Source organism: Panthera tigris, chromosome D3 (assembly GCF_018350195.1).
Source record: "Panthera tigris isolate Pti1 chromosome D3, P.tigris_Pti1_mat1.1, whole genome shotgun sequence".
Classification (NCBI taxonomy): Eukaryota; Metazoa; Chordata; class Mammalia; order Carnivora; family Felidae; genus Panthera; species Panthera tigris.
Genome location: NC_056671.1, coordinates 54,849,914 through 54,877,425, shown reverse-complemented (window position 1 = coordinate 54,877,425; position 27,512 = coordinate 54,849,914). Strand labels below are relative to the sequence as shown.

The 27,512-nt window shown below is 38.3% G+C and overlaps 1 protein-coding gene across 2 annotated transcripts in view; it reads right to left on the bottom strand.

Moving 5' to 3' along the window:
- Positions 1-27,512, bottom strand: part of ASXL3 (ASXL transcriptional regulator 3) — a 175,049-nt gene that overhangs the window by 77,189 nt on the left and 70,348 nt on the right. For both annotated transcript variants that reach the window (XM_042962698.1, XM_042962699.1), the window contains exons 6-8: positions 13,404-13,525; positions 1,892-2,009; positions 814-933 (exon numbers count right to left, since the gene is read on the bottom strand). In XM_042962698.1, coding sequence (XP_042818632.1) covers positions 814-933; positions 1,892-2,009; positions 13,404-13,525 — 360 coding nt within the window. The remainder of the gene's footprint in view (positions 1-813; positions 934-1,891; positions 2,010-13,403; positions 13,526-27,512) is intronic.

Below are 27,512 nucleotides of genomic sequence, written 5' to 3'. Positions count from 1 at the left end.
GTAGTTTCTACCAACCATTTTACAAAACATTACAAAGATCCAGGTCATTATCGTTACCCTTGCTCAGAGGTGAAATAACTGAAAGAAAGAAGCCATTAGGTCCAGACATCCAACAAGGCAGATTCGGTAGAGAATTACAATGTTCAGCCCCAGATGTGTTTTCTTTTTCATCTTTTTCATTCTCATATTACGTCTTCCCTGAATGCTGCTGTTGAATTCCTGGTGAAAGTTATCAGGAAGGAAATCTGCAGAGGAAAACCTGGTGCTGAGTCTCAGGACCCAGGGACTGTGTCTCCCACACTTGTCGGCAGTTTTACGCTGTTTTTCCGACAGGCACTGCTGAATATTTCAAGCAGCACAGATGACAAGCGAGGCAGAGCAGTTTTACTGCAGCAGGACCCCACTGACAATGTCCTCTATGGTTCAATGAACTCTTTACAGAAAGTTGTCTTTTTCCCCCAATACAGTATATCCCAATAAACTGAAACCCGGCTGCAGGAACAAAACATGGCATAGGAGATAAAATCATGACTTGGCAGATAATTTCTTGAATACACAGATCGTTTTAAATCTCCAACCTTTAGCCTCTGCTTCACCCAATAATATCGTGTACAGATTCAGCAATACACTTAAGACCAATCTGTTGGAACTGTATTTTCTTATTTAGTATCTTTTTTGGTTTAAATAAACTAGAAAGAATTTTAAGTTTCCTTGTTTATCCATTAAAAAAATGTCCTAAGAATTTTCTGTAATTTCACTGAAAAAGATACAAATCTCTAAAACGTGAAATGTCATAGGCTATTGAACACTCACCCAAACCAGACTTTTTTAATCGTTTTAAGTGCTGACTTGTTTGTTTTCCAGTGGGAGATTTTTGCCCATGTTTCATTTCTTTATCTGAACTGTCTGCTTCACCATTTTTAGATTCGGAGCCTAAAAAAGGAAATAGTTATTATGTCATTATCTTCCTCTTGCTGTCCTTGAAAAGAAAAATCTAAAATTGTTTCAAAAACCATAGATATAATCTCCTTTTCTATAAGTTAATTCACTACCTTTGGCCACAATCTGATTCCTCTACTGGATATAAAGAGAAAAGCCCAATAAATCAATCAAACAGAACAAAAAGCAGGAACAGATGGCCTAATAGTGGAGTCAAAAACACGTTCTCTGATCTGATAGCTTTTAAAAGAAACACTCAGATCTTTTGTAAAAACACACGAATAAGCTTCAACAATACTATACCATTTAGAGACCATGCAAGACAGAGACAGAAACATGAAGGCAGAAGAGAGGCTTGAAGAGAAGGAGAGAGCAAACCTCTAGAAATAACTTTATGCTGAAACAGGAACAGAAAATACACACATCAACCTATAATAAATAGAATGGTACATAGCTGATAAAGTGACAGAAGGTAAATTAGAAGAAAAGGTCAGGGCTGCGCTGAGGTGAGAAGAATGTTCCCAGAACACAGAAACTAATAAAGGATGCCCGATTTTGCCGAAGACTGAAAAACAAATTCACACTCACGGAAGAACTGCTTTTGATGGCATTACACACCAGCATGGGGTCCACCATTAAAGTTCAACATTCAAACAAAAGCCAAAGCCACAACAAAAAAATCCACCTAGCAGTCCCACACATTTTCTTGCACCTATTGACATCAGCAAATGAAGTCCTTTGATGATGAACGAGCTGGTGCCTTTTATTTTCTTAAGAACAAAATGCCCTGTTAGGTTTGAATCACTGAAAGAGTCAAAAGTATAAAAAAATTAAAATGAAACCTCAAGTAGGAATATTATTCAGTTGCAGAGCAAATCTGTGCCATCTCTCACAGTGAGGAAGTCTCCTTCGGGCAGAAACTGGCCAAGCATACAATATTTGAGCTCTTTACCTGAAGGCGAATCCGACTGCTCATCAGACACCTTTAATGGTGTCAAAACAACACGAGGAACAGTCTTGTTTACCATCATTGAGACTCCATTTCTTCTTTTCTGCTGCTGCCTCAAAGCCTACAAAACATGATAATAAAATATAACATAAAACTATAGCCAAAATGATTTCTCATGATCGAATTCAACGGTCCATTTGCCCACCACTAGATACCACCTCTTAAGAGACTTAAATTCCACAGAGTCACTAATTTATCCTGATTCTTAATGTCATTTTCATGTCATTTTCCCTCAAAAGCATAAAATCAGGCTTTGGCAAAGGGTATCAACCTGAGAGCGTTTTGGGGTATAATTCTGAAAACAAAGCAGCACTTAAAGGTTTGTTCTACCTCGGCAGCATGGCTTGGGAGCCCATGGAACTTGAAGCCATGGCTCCCAAGTAAAATAAATGCAAAATAAATGTTTCAAGACCAGGATAAAAATATATGTGTCTGCACTTCTCTTGCAGGTGCGTCCTCTCCAGTGCACTGCTCAGTCAATCAAGTTAACACCGAGTGTCATCAGTATGTACAGCAGGTAAGGACTACAGTATTGATGCACTCACTCAGCCGTGGGGAGCGCTGCACAAAATCACTGAACATGGCAGGAATCATTTATTTCTGTGAAGGGAATCAGTCCTAATCTTGGAAACCTTGCAGCACTCGGCTTCTGTCTGCTTGACTTTGGGCATTAACCTTCAGAACACGAACATGACGGCGTTCTGGCAAATCCAGGAAAAAAAAAATTGATACGAGAATAAATCTCTCCAAATGGGAGTGCTTTGTGTTTCATAAATGAATCAACCACAGCGATGATAATGTAATAAAAGACATTTAAAAGTTCTGAAATACAGCTTATCCAGTGGATCGCTTTACACAGAAAATTACCTGTAATAAAAAGGGTATTCAGCACACGAAACTGAAGAGACATTAAATTCCCAGTTACAGGGAGGCTAAAATTCCTCAAAAGGTTAAAAGGCTGACCACAGACAGTCTCAAACATTTTTATTCCTGGCTTCTGTGTCATTTCTACCAATTTTATAACAACTCAGTTACTTGATTAATGTTCTTCGACCAGAAGTTGTCACAACCTCCTAAAATACTGCACTGACTATATATCCCCTGCTGTCAGAAACAATGTCACTGTATTTGCAAAGGGTATTAGTTGAATGTCCAACTTGTAGACCATAAGATTTAGCAATCAAATAATTACAGAAGTGAAAAATTAAACACCACTTAAATGAGAGAAAGCAGATTCAGATGAGATTTAGAACCAGATGGCAAAGCGAGCGGCTGGGGGAGTCTATTACAAACGATACTGTTGGCTATTAGTAACACAAGCAACTTCCCTTCAATTCCTACATCTCCTGGGCTTTTGTCAAATACGAGGCACCATGTGGGGACAAGAGATCAAACCCAAATAAAATGCCCTCCTCCTCACCTTTTGCTTGCTGTCAATAATATATTTAATGAGAACATGTGTGCCATAAAATATTTAGGACATTTACTACTTTTTTTCATCAAGGTGTACATAACTGCATAAATGTCTATAGCCTGGTGTAAAAGCTCAAAGCCCTTTATAGACATTAACCTATCAATCCAATAACAAAACAGAATGAGGCAACACAGTGCCTCAAATTACAATCAACACCATTTTTGCCTACTACGTAAGACTTCACAAAACAATAACCTGTGTACAAAGAATGATTAATTTTTAGGAGTCTATACATCATAGATTTCGACTATTTCCCTTCGCAATCCAAGTGAGTATTTTAAAAAATATTCATTTTATGTTAGGGTGGATAGGTATATATTTGAAAATACCGCTTAAGAAAAAGAGATTAAACACAGGTGCTACCTAGAACTGGAATCATAAAGTTAAAGATGCCATGTCTTTTCATAGCATTTTTGGTAGATAATAACTAAAGTAATAAACATTTTGTCCTGAGAGGACTCTACTATAGAAAAATTAGCAGCGGGACAGACAGCACACATGACAGAGATGGAGGAGGAGGGGGAGGAGGAGGGGGAGGAGGAGGACGACCACGACGGGGAGGGGGAGGGGGAGGCAAGAGGAAGAGAACCACCACCACCGGCCATGCCAGCACCACCCAGAGCGTCAAGGTGCAGCCAAGGTAGGGAAAAAGGAATACTAATCAGTATTGAGACCATTTCAATGATTTTTTAAAATAAATACGTACACAGAAATTTGAATGAATATTTCTTAACACAGTATTTTTAAATACTGAAATGAAACAATGTCTCTCGGTGACCAAAACTAAATGTCCCCAATTAAAAAAATTATTTTAAGTGTATTTAAAATATGCACACTTTCCTGTTTTACTTCTGAAAAACATGCATTATATTTGACCCCAAGTAACATTTCTACGGGCAGATAAACAAAAATTGGGAAGTCTTTGTTTACTGCAAGGCCAGTGACAGCAGTGAAGCAGCAGGCTATGAGGCAAACTCAAGGAGTACCACAGTTCAGTTATTAGAAGGAGCATCTTGATCACATTTACTAGATTCATGGTCACTTTAGGCTAACTTGCAGATTCCAATTCACTTCCCAGAAAGCAGGATTTATTTGACTCTGGACACTAAGGACACCTTCCAAGCAGATCAAAATGTGGATGGAGGTAGAGGCAAACCGTGCTAAGTGAGGGACTTGGGATCGTGTGGGCTCCAAACAAGAAAACTCTGGCACTTGTCATGTCCATGAGGCTGGCTGTAGTACAATGGTTCCTGTATTAATAGCGATCCCTGTTTTCTTGTTGTAGGGTGTTCGTCCTGCAAGTAACGAAGCTAGTCGTTCATGGGTTGTTTGGTTACATAACTCTATTTCCGCAACGGCGGGCACATCCACCACTCACACATATGCTGCATGTCTCCTCACAATCCCTTGAAAAATGTGCAGTACTTTTTTGGAGCACATCGGCTGGGGTGAGACAATGACAGTGGGACGCGGAAGTGAGTGGGAAAGCACATATCCCGTTGGAAGAGGCAGTAAGTACTCAACAGATGCGACACAACTAGATTTTTAGGTGAGTCTTCCTGTTTTTAAACAATGTACCAGACAAAACAAAGATGACTGAGCTAAACTCGGGCTGAGGGCACTAACCTTCGAGACCTACTACGCACCTATCCCAATGGTCCTCACCTCACCAGATAAATGAGTCTAACCACTGCCCAGCAGAGGGCTTATAATGTGAGGATCTGTAGAGGAACAGGGACTGGCGCGGAGCCATCTTACTGACTGTGTGGTGCACTGGGTAAGGGCAAGGTTGCAGAGGCAGAGAAAGAATTAACTAACCAGCTGAGTAAGGCTGGGTAAATTACTTGGGCAAAATGTCCCTATAAAACAGAGACGACAGTGTTGGTAAGATGTTTTAAATACGAAATCACAGAACAATATTTAACACTATTTGTAGCACATAGTAAATATTCAATAAATGTTAATTATATCTATCTAATTTACTCATTCTGTAACGAATGCATTTTTTGAGGACTTACTGTTGTAGTCCGGTATACGCACTGCTGATCCATAGCAATGAATAAGACAAAAACATTTTTGTCTTCATTATTTCACATTTTAGCAAAAGACTGACAAGGAATCACAGAAAATAAACATCATAGTTTTACACACACACACAAGTACTAAGAAAATTATGCCAGGATGATGAGGGAGAATAACTGGGGTGGGAAGGAAAACCTCTTGGGGGGTGACAGTTGAGAGGAAATCCAAATGACAAGAAGAACCAGCCACGTGAAGATGGCAGAATCTCCAATCAGTTTAAAAAACAGTATTGAGACCCCTATCAGGAAAATTCTTTGGCGGTTCAAGGAATAAATAGCCAGGGTAGCTGGAAAAAAAGACTAGGAAGATTACAGAAATGGAAAAGAATTCCCCGAAATGATTGCCAAGGGTTTATTAGGAACAGGGGATTTATGGCCAAAGCAAAAGGCAGCTGTACAACCCCAGTCTCTTCCCACAGCCTACAGTGACCACACTGGTACTTGTGCACTGGAGATGTGAAAGAGGCCTCGCAAAGAGAAAGCGCCGGGTGTCTTCCAAGAAATAAGTGTACTCTGTCTTTACACACTTCTTCGGCATACATCTATAAGGCTCCACTGCATGCAGTACATTGCACCCCACACCTTGGACAAGCTTCCCAGCAGTTCTGAGCATTTTGAGCCCTTTAGGGAAGGTTCCTTTAACACTCCAGTAACACTTCTGCCTCAGAGCCTCTGCATGAATTCTTTTCTGTGCATGTACGCTCTTCCCTCAGGCATCTGAATGGTTCATTTCCTCATATACTTGAGTCTACTCATTGCCTTTGCCCATCTGGGCTGCTAGAACAAGGTAACACAGACTGGGTAACCTGTAAACAACAGAAATTCATTCTACACAGTCTGGAGGCTGGAGGCCTGAGATCACAGTGCCAGTGTGAACCTGTGAGGGCCCCTCCTTTAGACCATGGGCTTCTCTTTGTATCCTCTCGAGGCAGACAGGGGCTAGGGAACTGTGGTAGGGTCTCTTTTGTAAGAACACTAACCGCGTTTAGGAGGGCACGGCCCTATTGGCCTAACACTTCCAAAGACCTCATCTTCAAATACCATCAAATCGAAGATTTCAATTTATGAAATGTGGGGGACACAAACATTCAGGTCACAAACTCTTACACTGCATTTCCCACCATATTCTCCATCCCTAACACCCACTATGCCTTATTCTCCTCCCATGGAAAGTATATTATACTGTGTAATGTCATTTTCTCTTCTCTTCCCCAACCTAGAATACAGACTCTATGAAAGACAAGGATTTTCATCTTTTTTTTGTTCACTAACATATTCCCAGTGACTAGAAGATGATATGGGCTATACTAGGTGCTCAGTAAATATTTACTAAGTGTAAATAAAAAACTCATAAAAATAATTTTAATAAAAATAGAAAAGCTCTCATCTATTTCTCTGTAAATTATATTACTGGTTTATTCAAAAGGCAGAGATTGGCATGGAACAATCAAGAAATAACTTTATTCTCCTAATGTTGCCTTCATATGTGTTCTGACCAATTTCCCTTTTCCATTTCTGGACAATACTTTACATACAACATACAGCTTTTCGGGTCATCTTCAAGTATTTACACAGTCTCATTTTTCAGGCTTAAAAACATGAGTTTGACTATAAAGCCTTCTTTCTGCTCTCCCAGATCACACCAATGCTTCGGGTCAAAAACTACATTAGTTAACAGATTCCTGATTTTACTCTTCCTCCATTTTCTTCCTCCATATCTGGGCTCCCCAGGATTGGGAGTTGAAAAGGAGGTGAATAATAGGTCAAAGTTGTCTCATCCAGTATTACCACAGTCACAGAATTACAATCTTTGGGGAGGCAGGAGGCCAACTGCTAGATTTCGATGGCATACATTATCTAGTTATATAGATAACGTTACCTATGTACTTATCATCTAGTTATAACTATATATGTATATATATATATACACACACACACACACACATATATATACACACACATGTAAAAGTGTGTATGTACATATGTATATATGTAGGTGTGTGAATACAAATAAAAATAAACATATAAAATATAAATGAGAAATATATATATGTATACATATATACATATATATGTATATACACATACATACATACATATACATACATATATACATACATACATATAAAATCCCATCCTTCATGAATGTTTCTGTCCGAGTCTTTCTCTCACTTAGACTGTGCCTCCTTTCACCAAGAGAGAGGATGTAGCAGAGCTCTATACACTTTAATAAAATCTCCTTGGTTAATACTCCTCCAAATAAATCTTGAGCTATTTTTTTATATCAACTATTGATCCATGATCAAGGGCTGTCTAGGCTTCTTTCACTAAGTCCTTTGAGGTTGTGTCTGGCACCTCTCTTTACAACAGGTATACGTGTATCCCATTGTCCTCAGTTTTGAGCTTTAGCTAAAATTCCAGAAGAACAAGAAAATTCCTGTTTTATACCCTGCTACAAATATCACAGAAGTTAAATGTAACTTAGTTTATCATTATATAAATTTGGATATCCCAAGGCCTGGACAATAGAAAGCCACATAATAGATTAAGAAAATGAGACTAGGAGAGTCACTTTAGATGGTGGTGGGAGGTTTGTTCTTCACAAGGGTACCCTAAAAGGGAGATTTTATTTCGTTGTGATAAATTACAAAAGGTGGCTTTTTCTACTTCACACCAAAGGTCTCAATTAGCTAGAGGCAGCCCTGTTGATCAATCTATAACATTGCATTATTTTGACACTGACATTATGTAATGTCTTAACGTATTAGTCTTGATTCATTTTAGGGGGATGATATCATTGAGGTACTTCCAACTAACCAAGTCTTAGCTATACTTTGAAATGCTAATGGAATATCTCATTGAACAAGTTTAAACCCTGTAATTTCCAAGCCAGGAACACACGTTATCAAAACATAAGAAGATGGCAAGTGTAAATGAGTCTACTATGAAGGAATATACCTTTCAGCTGTCCACGTATATAATGTCCAACACACCCAAGCTACACAGAGTACATGGCACCAACCAAGTTTAATACTTCCAGGTACTATTCAGTATGGAAAAAAAAAACAAAAAACAGGCTTCAACTTGGAAATGAACTCACTTTCTAAGTAAGTTCTAAAGGAAAACATAACAGGAAACAAACAGAGCTAAACCAGTCAGGGAAAAGTAAAGATCCTATCATACATCAATTACAATTCTGGCTTTAAGCAAAAGGATAGAAATCAAAAGATGCTGACTGAGCATCCTTTTCTCTAGAGATGTATTGTGATATTCTCTTGTAAAAAGGGACCCAAAAAAAGCCTTTAAATAAACATTTCATTTTGTAAACAGAAAGGCTTGTCAGATAACTCTAAAAAAAATTGAATGGTTCTCGTTTTACTCTAATGAAAAATAAAATAAAACCTAAAATCACAGGCTCTGCACTCACTTGGAATTTGCATAAACCAGTAATGCCTGCTTTATTTTAATAGAGAAACAACACTAACAATGTAACTTAAGAATGCACTGAATGCAATAAGTCCTTTACTGAAAAATGTGAAAATACCACACGCTGTGAATGCTAAAATAATTAGAAATACACACATACAAAACAGCTGGCTGTGTCAGGCACCACCAACTTGCATTGTTGCTAGTATGATAAATGTCAACGCCCATGTTCAGAAACTGCCATCGCACAACATAACCTTTGGAATTTCACAGTAGTGGTCAAACATATAAAGCTAAAGCAAAATACCAAGACCATATCTGCTTTGTGATATGAAGAGGGAAAAACTGCCTAAAACTGCCACTTTATGAAAAAATTCTACCACCCTAAATAAATAATGAAGGAACTCAAATAAAATAACAGCAACAGCATAGAAAGGTTCTACTCTGCACCATGTTTCATCCCATAACAGACTCATCCTTCCTTAATGTTACATTTGATTCTGCTGTTTAAAAACTTCCAAAATTTAATCTCTCTTAATTATCCTTCTTTAAAATTCAAAATCTAATCATTTCATACTTTTTAAGATCATTACAACTAAAAAAAAACAAGGTGGAAAGAAGACAGGGAACAAGGTAATAATCAGCAATCTGCTACTCTCCAGAGGCTTCTGAATATGTTTTATTTGGAATATGCTTATTCAGAAAAAAATAATCTACTGAGATGACAATATATTATTCAGGTAATTGTATCTAACATATGATGCTAACTAACATTTTGATGATTAGAAAGTAAAAGGGACCCAAATATTTAGGAGCAATGACAATATTCTGTATCAACAGGCAAGGGACATTCTAGCCTCCCTATCGTCCAGCCTATAATTACACTGCAATCCGGAGTGCTGCGAAGTACAAGAGCCACTCTCTATGGCAACATGCTTCAGGTGGGGGTGGTGGTGGGGGCGGAGACAGGGCCTCAGATCTGAGAAATCATGTCTGGCTTAGTTTGCATGAAGGCTTATTTTAAATTATTATTATTTTTTTTGCTACATTTAGTCTTACAAAGCTACTGGGTTTTGTTTATTTTCTTTTTTTCCACCTACTTCTTTCTAAGATTCTACATGGGCCAATATACACTTATATTACTAGAGTCCTATTGACTCAGAATATACTTCTAGTAAAAAAAAAGCTATATATTTGATATAGTTGAGTGTCTACCATTATAAGTGTTGACGCTGAGCATAAGCAGTCTGTGTTCGAAAATAATATTAATGACTTTGCTGTCTTGCTTTCCTTACATTATACAAATACTGAAGAATGTAAATGTCCTTGGATATCATACTACATACTACATACCATATGCTAAAAGGCAGTATTCGTTAAGAGGGAAGAATCTAAAACTATGATTCCGGGTTCAAATATCATCTCCCAAACTCACTAGCTGGACAATTGTGGGCAAGTTAGCTAAAGTCTCTGGGCCTTATTTTCCTCATTTGAAAAATGGGAATACTAGTACACACATTAAAGGATTTCTATAAGGATTCAATGACATAGTATATATAAAATGCAGAGCATAATGTCTAGAATTCAGAGCAGTAAATATCAGCTAATGTAATTATTATTAGGGTCATTCAGCTGGCCCTGCATTCATGAGATTATGACTTATACATGCATTTATACACACAAGAACATATTCACAAGTAGAGAAAACACACACACACACACACACACACACATATATGTATGTATATATATATATGTGTATGCACACATACATACACTTAGAGCGAATTCTATTTGGTCATAGCCATCCAACTATCCAAAAGAAAAGAAAGCTGCAAATTTGCTGAGGCTGCTACAATTTAAAATGCTTCATGTTCAGTCAATTTTTGAAATGCTGTCTTAAGAAATTCAGCAATTACAGGGAATCTGGGCAAAATTCTGCAAGAACAGCTTTTTTCTAAATGTATTTCCAATATGAATTTGATTATTAATCTAACATTAGCATATCTTTTACATATTGTGCCATATTCTCACTGTAGCTAATTTGCTATTTGGTTATATAATATGAAATCTTAAGAAATTAATACTCTTCTAGGACATGAAGAAGCTTACAGGACAGGTTTCTTAAAACAAGGCTTAAATCCTAAGCAAGCAAGTGGCAGTTCCCATGAGCACATGCTCTACAGCAAAACAAAAACACTAACTCAAAGTTAAAAAATGTTTTAGTAATGGCAAAACATGTTCCAGTAATACGAAACATGTTCCAGTAATATGAAACCTAAATGAAGAAAGTAAAAAATAATGGGACATAACAATACATGGATTTGAATCTCTATCTTTACATTCATACACAGGGATGTTTCATAATGTACATAGTTTTTAAATCACTGCCCTTCAAAAGTATGACTTTCATTTATGATTGTATCTATGTTTCTTAAGTGCTACAAGTACCAGTATCCAGCTTTACATCCTTTGTTCTATCCCGGTTAGTATTTTATTATCTGCATCCTATTTGCCGCCTGAATGAGCCTTTTCCCAGACTTCCCTGTCATCTGTCCTTTATTTCATCAATTAAAAAGGGATCTCAACACTGAATTCAATTTTGTTCTTTGATTTAAAACATTTCACAAGACAGAAATGGCAAGCTCACCAAAGATTATTTGATGCAACACTAATTACCTTAAATACAATACCAATGAAAGGAAATACTGCAATTTCGATAATTAGTAGAGAATAGAAAAGTAATTTTAATTCAGTACAAAAATGTTGAGTTTCTTTCCTAAGTGTCCTTGTTTGAAGTAGAGGAGAAGGTACATGGAGACATTCTAAGTCTAGGAGATTGGATATGACTATTAAGAACTTTACTGGTTAGTGAGACTTAAAAAAAATTAACTTTATTTAAAAAACATGATTTCTCGGGGCGCCTGGGTGGCTCAGTCAGTTGGGCGTCCGACTTCAGCTCAGGTCATGATCTCACGGTCCGTGAGTTTTAGCCCCGCGTCGGGATCTGTGCTGACAGCTCAGAGCCTGGAGCCTGCTTCGGATTCTGTGTCTCCCTCTCTCTTTGACCCTCCCCCATTCATGCTCTGTCTCTCTCTGTCTCAAAAATAAATAAACATTAAAAAAATAAAAAACAAACACGATTTCTCTTTCCTTGTTATAAATTTATCTCTAGAATGATACTTCTCTTCCTAGACTTGGTAAGGGCCTGAAGGAGGTAAGATTGAGGGGGCTGTCACAGAAGGATCAAAACAGGAGTGCCTGGGTGACTCAGTCAGTTAAGTGTCCAACTCTTGATTTCAGCTAAGGTCATGATCCAAGGGTCATGGGATCGAACCTCATGTAGGGATCCACAATGAACATGGAGTCTGCTTAAGATTCTCTCTCTCCCCTCTCTCCCTCTCCCTCCCTCCCTCTCTCTCTCTCTCTCTCTGTCTCTCCCTCCCTCCCTCCCTCCCTCCCTCTGCCCTGCTCAGGCTCTCTCTCCTTCTCAAAAAAAAAAAAAAAAAAAAAAAAAAAAGGATCAAAATAAAATATGTAAGAGATGTAAGAGAAAAGCAGTTAAACAAGGGAAAGCCATGAATTTTCACATGAACAGCCACATACATAAGCTTTCCACTTACTGACAGTATTACCATCCTGCAATGTCCCCATCTAACCACGGCATCTCCTTTCCTCTTGCACACACAATTCAGAATCTGCCAGTGTGGCAGCAATAGCTAACATTTACTGAGTGACTATAACGGGTCACTCATTGTACCATGTGCTTTCAACTTCTCACCTCACTTAATCCTCAGGTCATTCCCATGTGAAAGGTACTATTATTTTCCACATTTTCTAGAGAAGAAAGTCGAGATTCAGGGAAGAAAAGTGTCTTGCCAAGAGTTGCAAGAATTCAAGCCAGGGTATCTCAAAGCCTGGAGGCCAATCTTACAACCATTCCCTCCCATCACCATCTCAGGGCAAGGATGCAGAATTCAAGACTGCTTATGTAATATCAAGATGATACTGCAAAATTAACCAAACACTCGCTGATGGACATTCTTGCTCAAAGTAAGCCACAATTACTGTTTTTCTTATTTGTAACTTAATGCATCTCAGTAACAAGAAAGAAATTATCTATTTATTTTTTTACATCAGCTATCAGTTAGACATGAGACCACAGAGGCATTATTCTCAACATATGCAATGCATTTATGAACCCAGTATGTTTACTATAAACCTTACTCAAGAAAATCTTAGTATAAGTTTTTATGATTCCAAGGACATTTTCCCTCTTCTTTTTTACATCAAAGTTCTCAGCCAAGCCTCTCCTAGTTTTCAGCATAGAGTAAAATTAGTGTGAGAATATTATGGAAGTGGTTGAACGTAGGACACGTCTGTTGCTTTCTGATTGCTGTGTTCTTATCTATTTTTCTTTCTCCACATAACACCTTAAGAAGGTAGAACAAAGAACAAATGCCAGCTCTCTTACCTGTTTAAGAGCCTTTTTGGTGTGTTGTTGAAAGGAAGACACTAACTTGCTCTGCACTGCTGTGTTAGCAAGGCTTGAATCTCGAGTGGAAGATGCTTCATCAGTTACCTGCTTTGCACAAACTAGAGACACAGAGAGATAATGATATTACTAATTTGAATTCCTTTTTTTATACCCACTGTAATTAACTCACTTGGAGCTTCTCTCCAATTGAGAATGGATACCTAAAATAAAGCCAAATAGCACAGTAAAAAGAAGAGTATCTAGATTTGAGAGAAGAAATCGGTTAACAACTGTGTGGCCACAGTTTCATGTAACCTCTCTACACCTCCGTTTCCTTACCCACTAATTGATGATAATTTCTATGTCATGGGGCTGTTGTGTGGACATAAAAAAGAAAAACATAACATGTGCCTCAAGACTTGGGCAATGCATAGTATTTTTGAAGAAACAATGTAAACTAACGAAACTGTTTCAAATCTACCAACCTCCATGTTGTTCTTCAATTTACCAGCCCTCCTTCTACAGACTCTACGGCCTACTGTGACACGTTTATCTTCTCCTATGGGCCAAGACATCTACCATGGAGAAGGAAAAATAAAATCCGAGATTCTGGATGTCAATTTAAGACAACTGTGTTCAAGGAAACCATGCCCTCTTTAGATTACCACGTACTCTGCCCACTTGTACCACAGTCAAGCTTTCCTGTCACCTATTCTACAGAGGACATTTTCTTCAAAAAGGCTGCAGAAGAGCCAGTGTCTTGCTGTCATGGGTGACAAAGGCCCACATTCACTTTCTTCTCTATGATGCCTGGATTATAGCTAGAACTCCTCTTCAGTCCTCAAACCTTCCACCCGAGAGAGAAGGTCAACCACTGAGTAACTTCGGCAGCAGCACGGACGCTGGCCCTTTTCTATGCACAACAGAGGGGAAAGAGCTATTTGGAAAATCAAAGTAAGGAAGCACTGTAATTAGTGGCAGAATGGAGGCATATGTCAAAGGCAGGAGGCAAGAGGAAGTTAGATGGAAAAAAATAACTTGAGAACATATTGGAAAAGCTCAAAATATGACTTTTTAAGGGCACCAGGGTTAACATTAATCCAAGAAAATTTCCAAGGAACAGTAACTTGAGAGGATTCTGACCTGAGCTCTAGAGGCAGGTGGAGGAGTAAAAATTGTTCTAGTCAAAAATGGAAGCATATGCACGTGCATAGTGTTGAGAACACTAAAGCTGCTTTAGATAGACTCAAGCACATGCTGCCTAGAAATTAAAAATGTGGCTCATGAAAGAGAATGTTAGGAAAAAAAAGAATTAGTCAAGTTTTTTTTTAATACAGAAATTAATCAAGGTACTGATTACTAAACAAAATGAACAAGTTTTGGACCATGAAATAATTGTTAGTTATTAATGCCAAGCACTTTACATATGTGATCTCATTTCACCCTTGCCACTTCCTTGCTGCTTCCTTGCAAGATGGAAAGGCATTGTCTCTGTTTTTGAGAGAGAAAACTAGAGCTTAGAGAGGCTCAACTACTTGTCAATAGTATCACAGCCAACAAAATAGCAGAGATGGGAGCCTGGGCCAGACCCATAGTTTCCCACTTAAAATATTCGGCCTCAAAGCCCCACAACTGATGCAAAAACTTAGTGTCTAAAGAAGTTTAATTTAGTTGCATCCTGTTGAAAGTGCTGTAACAGGAAGTTAATAAGGGCAGGGAGATCAAGTCATTTAGTCACCGACATGAAAAAACATGAGAGCGAACGGCCCAGAGAGTACTAGGGTTGAAGACGCAAAAGTATTTGCCCATGGATGGAGTCAGAGAAGCCCCTGAATTAAAGATCAGGTGATACCATACGACATTTTTCCTTAAAACACTCTAAACGTTGTAGTTAAGAAACATTTTATAACACTGCTTGCATGAACTATGGCTCCTAGGTTTTTCTCCCTGAAATGATCACTTAAATCTTAACACACTGCCAAATCTTACTCAAGAAAGATTAGAAATCAATCATCGGTTTACATTCCAAAGATAAATTGACTTTTATGGTGATTATACACATGGTCTTTTCGATGTTCTGAGGTCTCTATGAAGTGTAACAAGCCGGGAACTGAGAGGAATGTGGCCAACAGGTCAAATGATGCCAACTACACGGGCCTCAAAGCCGAGCCACAAGCAAAGTGGGCATTAACAAATGCGTTTCATTACTTCACGTTCTTAGAGTAGTATTTCCACCTAGACAAATGGAAACTTACTGATTAGTTAAAAAGGAGAACAAAACGCAGATTTTGGATTTTAGGGAATTGGATTTTAGGGAATTTATGGAAAACAGGAGAATGCTTCTGCATATTGAACATCTACACAAATTTACCAATTTGCTTATTAGGAAGTACTTTTATTCCTAAGTCTTTCAAAGGTAAACTCCAGTGAGGCAGGATCAAAAAATGACAAATGCTGGGGCACCTGGGTGGCTCAGTTGATTAAGTGTCCAACTCTTGATTTCAGCTCAGGTCCTGATCTCTCGGTCATAGGATCGAGCCCCACATGCAGCTCTACACTGAGCATGCAGCCTGCTTGGAATTCTCTCTCTCCCTCTCTCTCTGTCCCTCCCAATAAAAATTTTTAATTTTTTTTAAATGACAAATACCGAATTAGTACGTATGTAATTGAAGCCTGCTATTCCCCTCATATTCTTCTGACTGCAGCAATAAGCAGTACACAGCTCTCCTTCCTGAGGATGACAGGTACCTTACAACTCACTCTATTTCTCTCTGACCTAGAAAGTCACTGAATATCATGATACCTATTTCAGTATCAGAAAATATATTGCATTGTTGGATTTAAATTCACTACTGCACTATGTCAATAGTGATTCACATGTATTTTGTGCTTCCAAAAGGAAGATTCTGTTCAACTTAAAGCCCAGAATTTCAGATGGAGGGCAGGGCGATAAAACGAAACAGCATCAAGGAATCCTATGAAGTTTTTTTCTCAAAATGACTCATTTTCCTTCCACTAAATTCTATTTTGCTCTATCTTCCAGTCCATCCTACACTCGAGAGAAGCATCATGAGGACTCCTTCCTATATAGTTTATTTCCTCCCTGATCCCCTCTTCTGGAACTTACTCCTATCTCCTGGGACAAAACCATTTTTTCCCCTAATTATTTATTTCTAGTAACATAATTATAGAATCTTTAAAAAAGTAAATACAATAGTGGGGGCACCTGGGTGGCTCAGTCGGTTAAGCATCAGCTCAGGTCATGATCTCACGGTCCGTGAGTTTGAGCTCCACTTTGGGCTCTATGCTGACAGCTCAGAGCCTGGAGCCTGCTCTAGACTCTGTGTCTCCCTCTCTCTTTCTGACCCTCCCCTGCTCACGCTGTCTCTGTCTCTGAAAAAATGAATAAACATTTAAAAAAAATTTTTTTTAAGTAAATAAAATAGAAAATAAAATCTCTAAGTGAGTGTTCCTTTGGGTTAAAAAAACCAAATACCTTATTTTTAAGGAAAAACATCAAGAATAAAATGAACAAAGACAGGAAAGACTAAAATGCCCAATGCAGTGCATCCATAAGCTCCAAACAATGCACCTCCATGTGTGGTGTGTACGTGCCTGTGTGTGCTGTGTGTGTATATGTGTGCACTGACAAAAATAGACCCTTAGCACGCGCATATGAGGATTTTATTCATTCTTCTGCCATGTATCTGGTGAGGGTGGCTGAATCGAAAAACACTCACTAAGTAGCTGGATTGTGGAGGTTCACGCAGATTCATATTCTGACAAAACACACGGTTTTCACTTTTATTTAATTCTTGCAGCTTTCTTAATAACAGATGTGATAAATAAATAATACAGGGCTCATTTTAAACAGTTGCCTGAATATTTATATAAGGGACTGAGCCTGGCCTATGAAATACAAGCCAAAGAAAAACTAATGTTAAAGGAAGGACCAGGGGAAATCCCTTGTATGTGAAATTATAACAGAAACCAGGAAACTGAAGAATTAGGGCAGATGTTTTATCCAATAAATATCAAACACTGACAAGCAGCTTAGAAAGTGGTATGTTCTTGGTATTCAAAAACGAATGCAGATTTTTTTCCCCCTAACTTCACTGGCATGATCACAAAATGATGTCAGGATTTATACCTCAAAACCCTCCAAGACTGCCTGCCCTTCCCATAGGTGGAAAAACCAAAGACAAGAAGACATTTTTTAAAAAGGTACAGAAGTATTATTTCTGTCTACGATTTGCTTGGCTGCCAAAACTAGGCAAAGCCAAAGACATACTTAAATGCTCATCTGCTAGCTTTAAATTCAAACAGGTAATGAGATTATCAGTATTTGTTTGTCAACCACTTCCAATCTCACTAACACTCACATTCCCAAAGCCCTCATTCAAAATATTCTACTTAGAAGGCTCAGGAGCAAAGAGAAAGGGAGGATTACAGGTCATCATGAAACAGTCCTGAAGGCTGGAGCAACTGGTGACTGGCCAGCAAGACTGGATTTCTGACTCTAGAGTCTCCATGCTGTCCTCCTCTCTCCCCTTTGTCATTCACCATTCAACTTGAAGATGAAATTGAATAGAAAATACGGGTTAGGGCTCCTATTTTTAAAGCTGCGTGACAGAGAGAAGGTATAGGACATTCTCCCCACAATGTAATTACTAATCCACTGAAAAGGGTACAGGAGGGCTTCGACCTTTAAACCGAGACCTAAAGAAGGGAGAAAACAGAATGCAACCTTGACTTTGTCTCTCTTTCTAGTTTCACATCTTGTCTGCCTCCCCAACTCCCATCGTCTCGGATCCAGCCAACTGAGACCCTGTGGTATTTCCTGAACACAGTGACTTGCTGTATTTACTGTGCTTGCTCTAATCATTCGTCATTCGAATCCCCTTCTCCATCTCTTCGCCTAGCAAATTCACCTTGGCAGACCAAACTCAAACAGCTTCCCCCAAAGCCTTCCTGACTGTGCCAGTCTCCGAGGTAGGCTTACTCCTCCTTCCTCCATGTTTCCTTGGAACTTAGTGTATGAATTCATGGCATTCACCGCAACTGGTGCTTCTGCCTGCCTCACCAGCCACAGCTTCAGCAACTCAGGACTTACTTATGTGCAAAGACAGGCACAGAGCAGTTGATCTATAAAAGTTTATTACACTAAACTGTGAAATGTGATTTTCATTATATTTATCTAAAGTATCTATTTTTAATGTTAACTTTCGATTACGGCTTTTTAAATTTTTAATGTTTGTTTATTTTTGACAGAGAGACAGACAGAGCATGAGCGGGGGAGGGGCAGAGAGAGAGAGAGGGAGACACAGAATGTGAAGCAGGCTCCAGGCTCCGAGCTGTCAGCACAGAGCCCAACGTGGGGCTCGAACTCACAGACCGTGAGATCATGACCTGAGCCGAAGTCGGACGCTCAACCGACTGAGCCACCCAGGCACCCCCAATTATGGCTTTTAATAAGAATTCGTGAATGGGGATGTCAGCAAAGTACAGTTTATTGTTATGGAAAAGCATATACAAGAAGTGAATTTTTTTTTTTTTTTATCTTAGGAAATTGTTTGTAATTATCCTAAAGTCAATTAGGGAAAATATGAAAACCAAACCACAAAACATCCTATGAAGGTCAGTGGAAAGTCATATGACCTGCCATTCAATGCAGATAAATTCCCTTCTGCCATCCTTACTTGTTGCCTTATTTTAAAAGGAAAGTCACAGTTTGGAGGTTTTGCATAGTGGAATAAAAATAAAGATAATTTAAAAGTCAAAATTAGAAATCACAATGCTTACTTAAAATGGCAGGAGCTATAGGAGGGCAGAACTACAACCCAGACCAGGATCTGTGCACAATACAGTCACTGCAACAAAGATATTAATTGCTGTATCCCACTAAACCACACAGTAAGTAATAGGCTATCAGAGGTAACTGGTGTTTGAAGGTCTAACTCAGGCAGGAAGAAGAGCAGCCTTTGATCCATTCCATTTCTATCAGTTCTCCCTCCAATTACTCCCTTTCAATTTTCTGATCAAACTAGATGCTCTCAAATCAAAACAGTTTTCTGTAGAAATAATCCTGCTATACACTATAAGCTTAATACAGGTTTTATAAATAAACAATTTAAATTGAAGAGCACAGAGTATGTTAGGGATAACACAGTGACACATGGTTAGAATTCAATCACATTTCAAAAGAGAACGAAGTCTTAGAGGAAGCTTATTTATGAATCATTCATTTGGTCGCAAAACTTTTACTGAACACCTTCACGCCAAGCGCTGTTTAAAATGCAGGGGGAAAGCAGTGAATAAAACCCAACACCTGACTTTGAGATGATAAAGCTTTTTAAAAATGTATTTTTTCTAAGAACAAGGATATAAAAATATTAATTCTATGTGAGGAAAACCAAGTGTACGAAAACCTACCAGTGATAACTAAAATTTGTTCTGAAAGATCGGTAAGTAAATAATTCAAAAGTATCCCCACATGACAAATAATAAAAAAAGCTTATGTTTGGATTATGTGTGTTTTATGTATCGTACTTACATTTGAAATTGTTCATATCAGACGTTCCAGATATACATGGCAACAAAATACATGCCAAAAACTTTTAAATGACTTAATGAGGACCAGGCAAATCCATTTGACCCCCAAATCACATCCATTTGACTCCATTTCTTTCAGAGAAGAGGTAATTCCTTAATTATTTTTGGATCCAGACTAAGGAGAACTCCCCTCTCTAAAAGCATTCCTTATTGCAAGATGGGTATAGATATCTGGATTTAAACAACTTCCCTCATTGCAATAAAAGACAAAACTCAAAGTGTATGAGTTGCCAAGAAAGGCCAGCAATTAGATAGAGAAACACTAGCAATAAAATAAAGGAAACAGCAATTTTTCCCTAAGAAAATTTCAAGGGAGAAATTGTCTACTAAACACTGTAGGTATTGATACTTGATAATATTTGCACTATCATCTATGAGTAAGATATAGCTAATATAACTGAAATTTTTACTGTATCATTAGCTCAAAAATGCCCTCTCTTTAGTCAGAAGAGGTCTGCCGAAAAGGGAGCAAAATAAAACAAAGGGAATGGTGAATCATATGATAATAACGCTAGCAATGTCTATCAGTGACAACACGCTCCAACAAGATGTAATCAGGCTGATATCATAGGCTGTAAGTGATGCTCCTCTGATATTATGGAACTGGACAGACGGCAATTTCACTGCAATGTCTGTAAATGGTTCACAGATATTTCGGTTTGCCCTGGACACGACACTGAAGCTCCACAGGTAACTAGGAGGAACATTTGCGCACGAAGGTACAACTATGGGAATCCCTTCTATGGGCACTCAATTTATCACCAGAGCCTTTCAGTTACACTAATATCTCTGGATATCCATAAAAAAATATCCCTTTATAGTCAAAAGAGAAACTCAAACCAGAAATAAGGATTTAATAGGAAAAGCACTTCTATAGGTACTAGCCTTTCACCACCTAATCCATTCCTACCACAGAACCAATATAAATTCCTTTCTCAGAATTAGGGAGAATAATAACACAATGAGCTGCCTGAATGGGGGGGAAACAGTAGAAGCTATTTCTTTTACACTACACAACACCTGTGATCTTCTACACTGTATAAGGTTCTTGAAACATCTACACAGAAATACAGCAAAATCCACTTAGGAAATGAGAAATATCAAGAAGCAGGCAGGGAGAATATCATTAAAATGTTGGTACAGGTCAAGGGTAAATGTTTCCTTCACTCGTGGGCATCACGACTAAGTACTTTATACTTTGACACATAAAAGATAACTCCAGTACACAATAAAAAGGGAGCTAGATAAGGCACCGAGGTGGTTTGCTGAGAAATGGTTATACACTGTCGCTTTAAAAAGGAGAGAACGGATAATCTGGCATCAATGAAAAAAAGTGCTTTACTCTTTAAAGAATAGGTGCTTTGTTCCTATATACTAATTATAAACTAATAAATCAGATAGAAGCTTCACTAGTTAATATGAGTAACTGAGGGAATACCTTTAATTCTGGTTTTATTTGAGAGGGAGTTTGCTTTTATTATGAGATCATACTCTCTTTCCAATCTTTATATTATGAAATACTTTTCTCATAGCATGAGAAAAGAAGGGAAAAGTACACTTAAATGGGTCATTTTATCTGCACTTAGAAAACTTCCTTTTCTTCCATGACTCTAGGCTATTAAAAGTGACCAAAATCCATTTATACAGGAACAAAGTCCACAGTTCAAGGGGAAGTATGTAACAAAAAGAAGTCCCTAATGGGTAAAAGAAATGAAAAATAGTATCCATAAGTAATGTTTAAAAGAGCTGGGATAAGTTATTTGGAGGAGATGAAGGGGGTGGGGTCTAGATGATGCTCAGCTGTTCTCCATCACCAGAGAGTTAAAAAAACAACAGGGAATGAGTTTAATTAAAAGCAAAAAAAAAAAAAATCAGCATAAGGAAAAAATTCTTGACTCTAAAGCTTATCAACAAAGAGACAAATATAAAGGAGACTGAGAGATTCCTATCCCTCTGGACACTTACTATTAGAATAATGTCTAATTGAATTGACTGGTTTAAGTCAAATGCTGGCTTGAGAGCCAGGCTGCATGAACTCGAAGTCATGAATGCTGTGGGTTGGGATGAGAGAAGGAAGAATAAGAAAGAGGAGGCAGAGGAGCCTTGATATCCTGCCAATGGTCATTTCTGACTGTGAAGAGTATTCTCTTTCCCCCGTATTTCCTTCCATACGTAACTAAAACAATATAATTTTCATATACTTAAGTTTCTCTAGGCCACCAATGTAGAACAGGTGTCTCCAAGAGCTAACAAAGCTGTTGAGGAAAAAGAAATGTGAAAGAGAAGACCAATTAGCTTACCCTAAGAAAAGCAGGAGACCTGGTCCAGTCATTGAAAGCGTCATCTGCAAGATTCCCTCATCTGCCAGATTCATTCTAGGAATGGCTGTCAGGTAGAAATTAATCATGAACACAGAGGCTATCCTATGTAAAACCACACAGGAGCAATCACAGACTAGCTACTGAAAAATCTCCAGCAAGACCAGACCAATACCACCACGAGGAAAAAGACACCACCTACATTAGCAAAATCTTCCAAAGTTGCTCAAGACACTGCCTTCACAGCTCCACCGTCCCCTCATTTTCTTCTCCCCAACCCCTTATATAAAATTGCCACTGATAAACTGTCAGTGTGACTGCTCCCTGAGGGCACCTACAGCTTCATTAGTACACTTCTCACTTCCTCCAGGAAGCTCCTCATCTGTATGTAATTGATGTCTCAACAGAGATCCTATCCACACACTTCAGGCCATCTTAAAGCACTTTTCACTTCTGAAAAAAGACCCCTTAAACTGTGGCCTCTGAGCCAACGAAAACAAAGAGTGAGCTGAATAATGTTTCATTAAGTTAACACAACTCTGCCAAGAATCATACAATCAGAAACCCACTTATAAAGCTGGCCATAAAGAATAATGAAAAAAGACCATATAAAATTCTTCAAATGTTGGAATCATTATTTACCCTGGGATCTAAGGGCTAAAACATAGGATATATGTTCTCTATAATTTTTCCCCTAAATAGAGACTTTTAAAATACTAATTCCCCTGCTAGAGTGCTGCTTCCTCCCTGAAAGCCATTAGGGTTAATAACAAGCAGAACCTTTTTTGATCTCTGTGGATGAAAATTGTACATTCTCCAGTTTTTTCCTTTTAAATAGTAGGATGGTTGCTTTTGATTTTAAACATGCAATATAAATTAGGGCCACGAAAAGAGAAATTCATTTTTTTCTTGTTAATAACAAGTTATAAATAGAAGGTGAAGAGAGTGAAGGCTCTGTAGTGATACGATCATTTCATATAAAATATGTATGGGTTCTGCAGCCAGCAATGCACTGTAAGTCAACTTAATATGTGTGAGCAAACTCATGATATACCAATGTATTATCCTCAGAAAACAACTCAGACACAAATATACCCATAAATCTCTGACTAAAATAGCCCATAAAATTCAAAATATTTTCTTTGGGTGACATAGATCTATACTTATATTGGCATAAATGGTCATGGGTTGTCAACAAAGATATATCAAGTGATTCACCTAAATCACTCTTCAATCTCTATAGCTAAAGCCTGTAAAATCTGAAGAGTTTACCTTCTTGAGTCTGCATGTCTAATTCTTATTAACTTGACAAACTGTTTAGTAGGAGTCAAAGAAACGTAACTATAGTTCTGTGTCTTGTAAATTCTATAATCGATAATATACCACTTTTGCCACTCTGTAAAATTTTCAACAGAACTTTAAAACAAAATACCTTGGCAAAAGATCACCCATTTAATAAGAATGTTTCTCTGGCCAACTGACTGCAAGAGGAGGACTAAAGCATTACTGTTATTATCTCAAATCTAAAGATTCAAATATTACTGACTGGAATCAAGCTGCTAAGATTTCTTATTACCACTTTTTGTAAGGGCTTTTTAAAACAAATACAAATTTAAAATATATTAAAAATACTTAAAAAATATTTATCTGCTTACCCCCTTTAATGGTGCAGTGGATGTCAGTTGATCTTTATTCATTTGAAATAACTCTATAATAGCTTATTCTCTGGATTGCCACAAGGCGATGTTACCGATTGATAGTTATTATTCACATCAACACTTCCGGCTCTTTCATCCCAAAGGAGGAATGAGAGAGGAGAAGAAAAAAACCAGATGGTGGGACCCTCCCCTTTCCCTCCCCCTCTCCCCTCTGCCCTGGCTCCCAGGTCCACACATCCCCACCTTCACTCTCTGATTATATTTTCAAAGTATATTTGTACAGCTGTAAGAAGTGCAGAACTTGCATCCATTCTAACTTCTGGTTCAAATATGTATTAGAAACAGATTCAGCAAGGAAACCACCTGAGCTGGCTCAGGACTTTACTATCAATTTGTAAGAAATCATGTGATACCCTACTCCTTAATTTGGATAAGCCAGGGGTTCCTCTTTGTCAAATTCTCAAGTCTATAATCAGAATAGATTTAAACAAATGTTGGAAAAGCAAACTGTAGCAATGACTCCTGGCCATTAGTGTTCCTTGTGATTCCAAGAGAGTTCACAGTGGTTACAGCCTGGCTTTTGGTGTCACATACATCTACCTGGCTTACCACTTGGATGAGATATTTAACATACCTAAGTTTGTCTTCTCACAGGTGAAAGAAAGAGAGAGAGAGAGAGAGAGAGAGAGAGAAAGAAAGAAAGAAAGATTCCTTTCCTTCCAAGAAAGAAAGAAAGAAAGAAAGAAAGAAAGAAAGAAAGAAAGATTCCTTTCCTTCCAAGCAAGGAAGGAAGGAAGAGAAAAATAAAAGTAACAGAGCCTAGAAAGACTAATTATCTCCTAAGAATGTTGTGAGGGTTAAACCATATACATGTAAACAACTTACAGAGGCTGGGTCTTAGAGGCATTCATATTTTCAATATCTAAGTCTGGCAAGGTTCGTGGGCTATAAACAGAAGAATATGGTATTTACGTGGATAGGAAATATAGTTATCCTAAAAGAAGCATTTGTGGTTTGCCATAAGATGCAAAAGTGTAAAAGTCAAGGAATATTCAAGGAAATAAGCTGTTTACTGTCCGTTCAGTGAATCCCCAAAGCAATTTCTCTAATGCAACTTCAAAGGAGAAACCAGAAAATCTAGTCTCGGTCACATTAGCTGGAGATGTGTGGGTATGTGTTATTGTGTGAAGTACCTATCCACATTTCAAATTAGGGGAATTTACTCATCCTGCTTTGTTTTGGTTATTGGCTGAGTGCTCTCACCCTGTCTCCACCCCTTTCCAGCCGCTAAAACCCTCCCACTGTTTCTTCTGAAATTCCGAATTAGTCATTTAGCAAAATCTCCCATTAACCTCCATCTCTTCTCAGAATATTCCACTCACATCTTGGATCTACAACAAAACCCGACTCTCTCCAGTGAACACTGCCACTTTCCCTGGAAGCCTCTCAGGCAGAAGTCCCTCACTTTTCCATACATCTTGTACTACTGGGACTGGAGATGGGATAGGTGGTCTCTGTTTCCCCTTGCTGCTTATTAGACGCCTCCAGCATGCTATCTCACTCCATGAGACCATAGTAACAACTACCGCTCCTTCCTGCACTCATCTACCAACTCCTGGGTTACCCCTCTTCATGTTTTGAAGATTTTAACTCCTAAATGTCACACCCTTTCAGTGCTAGTTCTAACATAATTGCCTGTTTCAATATCCACACAGATGATTCTCTAATACTTTACACCTGGGCTACCACCAGCCTCTACGTCTTTGTGCAAATAAGAAAAAGCAACATTTCCTCCAAGAAGACCCAGCTCCATCCCATAGCACTAGGCTGAGCAAACAGAGGGCTGCTGAATTTCAGCCACTGATAATGGTCCCTTCAGTCAGGCCACTCTGAAGAGGGCGCACACTGCCTAACCATTCATGACAGCCTTAAACCTAGCCCCCTTCTTTCTTTCCTCTCATCTCAGACATAAATTCCATAATATCGTCCTAACCTCAATTTTGTGCATTCCACTCACATCACCTATCCTTCTAACTCATTTTCTCTAGAACACCAAATCAAACAATCTCATAAGGCCAATCTCTTCATCCATTTAATAGATCCCATTTCCTCTCATCTAATCAAGCACACGGCCACAGGTCACCTTCCTCATTATCAAATTCTCCTCAACTGGATTCTCCTCATCCTCATCCAGTTGAGGATATCAACTCAATATCCTCATTATCTAGAATAATTAGAATTATTCTAGTATTTATCTCTCATTTTTAAAAAAACTTTATTTTTTAAAAAAAATGTATTTATTTATTTTGAGAGAAGGGGGAAAGGGCAGAGAGAAAGGGAGAGAAAATCCCAGCAGGCTCTGCACTGCGGGGCTCAAACTCACAAACTGTGGGATCATGACCCGAGCCAAAACCAAGAGCTGGACACTCAACTGGCTGAGTCACCCAGGTGCCCCAAAACAACTTTCTTTTGATTCCACGTTCCCTTCTAGCCATTTTCCCATTTCACACCTTCCCTTTATCTCAAAAATCCTTGAAAGAATCATCTTTTGGGGACTCCAATTTCTGTCCTCCTATTCTCTTGAAACCACTCCACTCAGGCTTGCGGTCTCAGCAGTGGACAGAAATTGTCATTGCCAAGTTCATCACCAACCTCACAAAGCTAAATCCAATGGTTATTCTCAGTCTTCACTATAAGCTGATCCATCAAAAGCATTTGGCACATTTAAGGTGCTTCCTCCCCAGAAACACTTTCTTCTCTTGGTTTCCAGGACAGACATGTTCTTCTATCCATTTATCTTTAGTCGCATTTGTTGTAATTATTTCCTATAATTTCTCCAAGTTCTTAAAATTCAAGTGCCCGTGAGCTCAGTCTTTGGGCTTCTTCTCTCTTCTATCTGCCTTCAGTTCTTTGGTGATCTCATCTGATTATGATCTTTGAATATCATCTATAAACTGACCACTTTTACACGTGTATCTCCAGCAAGATCTTCCCCATGAATCCACGACTGATAAATCCAATTATTTAACACATCCACCTGGGTGTTGAAAATGAAGGTCATACTTAATATGTCCCAAACTGAGTTCCCTATCAACAATTCTGTCTCCTAAACTAATTCTCTTGCAGATTTTCCATCTAAGTTGAAGATAATGCTAATTCTTCTACCTGCTCACACTCAAATTTGGGGGTTATCTCCAGCTCCTTTCTTTATGTCACAGCCATACTAATTTTAGCAGCTGCTGTTAGATCTAGCTTCGTATATATCCAGAATCCAATCACTTTCCAGCATATCCACTGCTACTCTTTTTATTCAAACTCTTATCTGATTATGGCAAAAGCTTTCTAACTGGTCTCTGGTTTTTGTCCTTGTTCCCCTATATATATATATATATATATATATATATATATATTTGTAATTAGTGCTCCTGCTATACTTTAGCTTCTGCTAAAATCTATGTGAGCTCCTTGTCTCTCTAGCTCAAAACCCTACAAGAGTTGAACATCTAATTCAAAGCAAA